This window comes from Trachypithecus francoisi, unplaced genomic scaffold, assembly GCF_009764315.1.
Source record: "Trachypithecus francoisi isolate TF-2019V2 unplaced genomic scaffold, Tfra_2.0 Lachesis_group12, whole genome shotgun sequence".
Lineage (NCBI taxonomy): Eukaryota > Metazoa > Chordata > Mammalia > Primates > Cercopithecidae > Trachypithecus > Trachypithecus francoisi.
The window spans coordinates 28,433,732-28,438,698 of record NW_022681457.1 but is presented as its reverse complement, the minus strand read 5'-3'; the positions used below and the strand labels follow the sequence as shown (position 1 = coordinate 28,438,698).

Below are 4,967 nucleotides of genomic sequence, written 5' to 3'. Positions count from 1 at the left end.
TTTCAAAGTCCATGAGTTTTCCATAATGCTTTCCAAGAAGGCATCTGTTTTTATCATCTCACAGATGCGTTGATGGTATTCAGGAGTGACTGGATGGCTGGCAATAATCATAAAACCACATTTTCAAAACTTTACTGTGTAACCCTATGTGCTTAGCAAATATTGTAAAAATGAGGTTCTGACCAATAAAATGTCAGGAAAGTTAGTATAAATTGGTCAAGAGGGTGACAGTCACTCCAGAATTTGATTTGACCACACTTACCATGTCAGATTCTCGTTCAGTCCTCAGCAAAATGAAGGGCTCTGTTTTCACTCTGTTTCTATTCTCTGTCCTATTTGCCATCTCAGAAGTGAGGAGCAAGGAGTCTGTGAGACTCTGTGGGGCAGAATATATACGGACAGTCATCTACATCTGTGCCAGCTCCAGGTGGAGAAGGCATCTGGAGGGGATCCCTCAAGCTCAGCAAGGTAACTAACTCATGTGTCTCCTTTATTTTCCTTTCATGTGTCTCTTATTTTTTCAAGCTGTGTTTTAAACCATTATTTTATTAAGTGTTTCTCTAAGTACTGTGGAGGCATTTTTTAATGTCAATTTAAGGGATTAATTATCAAAATATACTGAATTTGGCTTGGGGAGGTGATGAGCATGCTACATTTCAGAAAATAAGGACCTCCTTTTTTAGTCCCCTGCTTGAAATCATTTGATGGCATGACCACTTCAATGAGCTCAACATCTGTGGAAGGTACTATGGAGGCTACAGCGAAGCATGTGATTTCAAGGAGCATGTTGAAGTAGCAAGACTTTCACACATGAGTAATTATACAGTATAATAAGTTAGAATTCAGGCGGTTGTTAAATATGGATGCAAGGAAAGAAGCTGACCTTAATTGAGCACGTTTAAGTCCCAGGAAGTTACATGTGCAACATTTCATTCAGCTTTCTGATAAGGATCCTGTGAAGCAAGCAAAATTACCACCATTTATCATTTTACCAAGAAGAAAATTCTTTCTCCCAGCTAGTGAAAATGTGGCTAGGTAGCAAACCGGTTCTATCTGGCTTCAAGAGCCAAGGTCTTTACTAATTCCATACTGAGTCTCAGGTGGGAAAGAGAAGGTGGTGGACTTTTGTAATAAGTGACAGCATCATGGAGGTGGTGGTTGTTGACAGAGGCCCTGAAGGATTTGGGGATTATGAAAGGTGGTGGGCAAGCAGGGTGGGAATTCTAGTAGTAGGAATTGCCTGATCAGGATTTTGAAGGTAGAAATGAACCAAATGTCTTTCAGAAACGGGGAAGTGACTGACTTCACTATATTTCTTTATTATTCAATTCAACTAACTTAAAAGTTTGACTGAAATTCTTTCTGTTAATTATATATTAAAGTATGAGGTAGAATTTATTTAAAATCCTATTTTTTTAATTTTTATTTATTTATTTGATTAGAGACAGAGTCTTGCTCTCTCACCCAGGCTGGCACAACTATACCTCACTGAAGCCTCAAACCCCTGTACTCAAGTTATCCTCCCACCTCAGGCTCCTGAGTAGGTAGGACTGCAGGTGTGTGCCACCACATCTGGCTAATTTTAAAATATTTTGTAGAGATGGGGTCTTGCAATGTTGCCCAGGCTGGTCTCAAATTCCTGGCCTCAAGCAATCTTCCATCTCGGCCTCCCAAAGCACTGGGATTACAGGCATAAGCCACTGGACATGGCTGAAAATCCTATTTTAAAAATTATTTTTTTAATTGATAAAAATTATATATATTTATTGTGTACAACATATTGTTTTGAAATGTGTATACATACAATATACATGTATGTATAGCTAAATCAAGCTAATTAACATATGCATTACCTCACATACTTATGTTTTTGTGATGAGGACACTTAAAATCTACTCTTTTAGCAATTTCAGGAATACAATGCATTGTTATTAACTATAGTCACCATGTTGTACAATAGACTTCTTGAACTTATTCCTCCTAACTGAAATTTTGTACTCTTGACCATCTCTTCCCCAACCATCCCCCTCATCCTGTGATAACTATCATTCTCCGCTACACATTTTTGAGTTTGACGTTTTTAGATTCCACATATAAGTGAGATCATGTGGTGTTTGTCTTTCTGTGCTTTGCTTGAGTCTATTTTAATAATTGATTGTATTTGCTATGTTTTATTCTAAAAAGTTAAAAAGGAAAAATGTTGTGACCATATGTATGATTGTTAAGGTTTCAGTTTAATTTAAAATGATGTTGGTAATGAAAGCATTTTAGAAAATGACCTAAACTGTTCATATTTGGGTGGGCTATTGTATTGAAAAAGCATGCATTTTCCATTTTCACTACCACTTTAATATTGAGGTTCATATGACTCGATGCTAACAAAAATTATATGGGTTTTTAACCTTAAGAGAGTAAGCATAATTTACAGGATTTACAGCCATCTCCGGAATAGCAAACCAAAATGCATTATAAAAAATACATTTGAGATATCTCTGAAACACATAGGGCAGTGGAATGGATGTCTGTAAGGCTAGCTCTGTTGGACATCACTGAAATCATACTACTACTTATTAAATCTTTCTCAGATTTTCAGAGTGTTTTCCCATACATTATTTATCTGATCAATTCTGGTTTACCAACCAGCATCCATTCACTTAATTTTTCATGGTGCTTGCTGGTGTTCTAAGGCACTGACAAGTCAATTTGAACTAAATAAAAGTGAGAGAAGCTTATATGTGAACTTTGGAAACAACACTTAGGCAAAAACTGAATTTCACTTTTTATTTTCAGATATAGAGGTTTAAGTCTCCATTTCCTTCTTTACTGATCAAGATTGCAGAGCATACACAAGGTTGTTTTTTTGTTTATGTGTTTTTTGTTTATAGCACATAACTAATAACTTTGGAAGTTGCTGGTCATCCAGCAGAGGTAGCGAGTAAAAGAAGTCAGGTCCTGACTAGCTGAGCGACACTGGCTGTCACTCCTCCTCTTTGCACTCAAGTTTCTGCCTCTGTAAAATGAGGAGAGTGGAGATGACTGTGCTCTCCCCAAAATGTCTAATCTCTCTGAAACCAGACCAACATTTAAAAAAATTATGTGTAGGATTCTATTTCATTTCAGGGATCCAGTGCATTTCCCCAACAGTGTAATATGTTTGCTGCCTTCTTTGTAGGAGCTGTCTAAGGATGTATTATTTTTTTCTCTTCCGTACAGCTGAGACAGGAAACTCCTTCCAGCTCCCAAATAAACGTGAGTTTTCTGAGGAAAATCCAGCGCAAAACCTTCCGAAGGTGGATGCCTCAGGCGAAGACCGTCTTTGGGGTGGACAGACGCCTACTGAAGAGCTTTGGAAGTCAAAGAAGCGTTCAGTGATGTCAAGACAAGATTTACAAACTTTGTGTTGCACCGATGGCTGCTCCATGACTGATTTGAGTGCTCTTTGCTAAGACAAGAGCAAATACCCAATGGGTGGCAGAGCTTTATCACATGTTTAATCACAGTGTTTTACTCCCTGGTAGAACACTAATATTGTGTTATTAAAATGATAGCTTTTGGGTAGGCAAAACTTCTTTTCTAAAAGGTATAGCTGAGTGGTTGAAACCACAGTGATCTATATTTTCTCCCTTTGCCAAGGTTAGTGAACTGTTCTTTTCAAATTCTACTAATGCTTTGAAATTTCAAATGCTGTGCAAAATTGCAATAAAAATCCTATAAATCAAGCTCACTGTGCTGTTTTCTTTTTAAAAAATTGTAAACAACTTTTAAACAGTAAACAGAAAATGCTGGTGATTGGAAAATCTAAAAATATACATAAAAAATAAACATCAACTATTTATTTCATCATCCAGAAATAACTATTCATTCTCAATGTTTGAGTTACTGTGTATTGTTACTGAAAACTTAAACATTGATTCATAGTGTAAACCAAAAAGTATCTGAGACAGCTCTCAATCAGTTTAGAAGTTTATGTTCCCAAGGTTAAGGATGTGCACCCAGGATACAGGTCTGTGCCTTTCTCCAAAGATGACTTTGAGGGCTTCAATATTTAAAGGGGAAAGGGTAGATATTGGGGAAAGAGGAATAACTTTTTTTTTTGAGACGGAGTCTTACTCTGTCGCCAGGCTGGAGTGCAGTGGCGCAATCGACTCACTGCAACCTCCACCTCCCAGGTTCAAGTGATTCTCCTGCCCCAGCCTCTCAGGTAGCTGGGACTACAGGAGTGCACCATCACACCCAGCTAATTTTTGCATTTTTAATACAGACGGGGTTTCACCATGTTGGCCAGGATGGTCTAGATCTCTTGATTTCGTGATCAGCCTGCCTCTGCTTCCCAAAGTGCTGGGATTATAGGTGTGAGCCACCGCGCCTGGCCGAGGAATACTTTTTAAAAGGTGTGGATAGGTGAGAAGCAAAGGGTTGTATTCTTTTGAGCCTTTGATCAACCATTCACATGTGATAGGGGAGTAGAGAAATAGTCACTTGTGCATCAGTCCAGCTCAGTGAATCTGCATTTTTACATAAGATAAATATAGGAGAGAGGAAGCAATCAAACATGCATTTGTCTCAGGTGAGCAGAGGGATGACTTTTGGTTCTGTTCTTCGTCCCACACCTGTGAAGATAAGCTATCAATTTACACTGTCAGAGTGAAATCTGACAGAACTGTTTTAGGGTAAAGATCTTGGGGCCCACAAAACTTTCCTAGTGGGCAAATTGTGAGGGAGGTATGTAGGTTGTTCGATCTTTGCAGTTATCTTAGGAATAAAATGGGAGGCAGGATTGCCTGATGCAGTTCCCAGCTTGACTTTTCCCTTTGGCTTAGTGATTTTCGAGTCCTAAGATTTATTTTCCTTTCGCAACAGTCAAATATGAGAATCTAAACAAAGTGCTTTTCTCAAAGGACCTTACAGTGCTCAATACATGTTTCCTAATATCATGTAGTCCTTCAACGTCATATTTGAGAATAGCT

At 38.2% G+C, this 4,967-nt stretch overlaps 1 protein-coding gene across 1 annotated transcript; it reads left to right on the top strand.

Annotated features, from left to right (window-relative positions):
- The first annotated feature begins 244 nt into the window (after nucleotides 1-244).
- Nucleotides 245-3,719, top strand: INSL5 (insulin like 5). Its single transcript, XM_033229298.1, has 2 exons — nucleotides 245-468; nucleotides 3,214-3,719. The coding sequence occupies exons 1-2, from the start codon at nucleotides 264-266 to the stop codon at nucleotides 3,444-3,446; spliced, it is 438 nt and encodes a 145-aa protein (XP_033085189.1). The 5' UTR covers nucleotides 245-263; the 3' UTR covers nucleotides 3,447-3,719.
- Nucleotides 3,720-4,967: the final 1,248 nt, after the last annotated feature.

Coding starts and splice junctions, on each gene's coding strand:
- INSL5 (XM_033229298.1), top strand. CDS start 264: ATGTCAGATTCTCGTTCAGTCCTCAGCAAAATGAAGGGCTCTGTTTTC. Junction 469..3,213: donor GATCCCTCAAGCTCAGCAAG/GTAACTAACTCA, acceptor TCTTCCGTACAG/CTGAGACAGGAAACTCCTTC.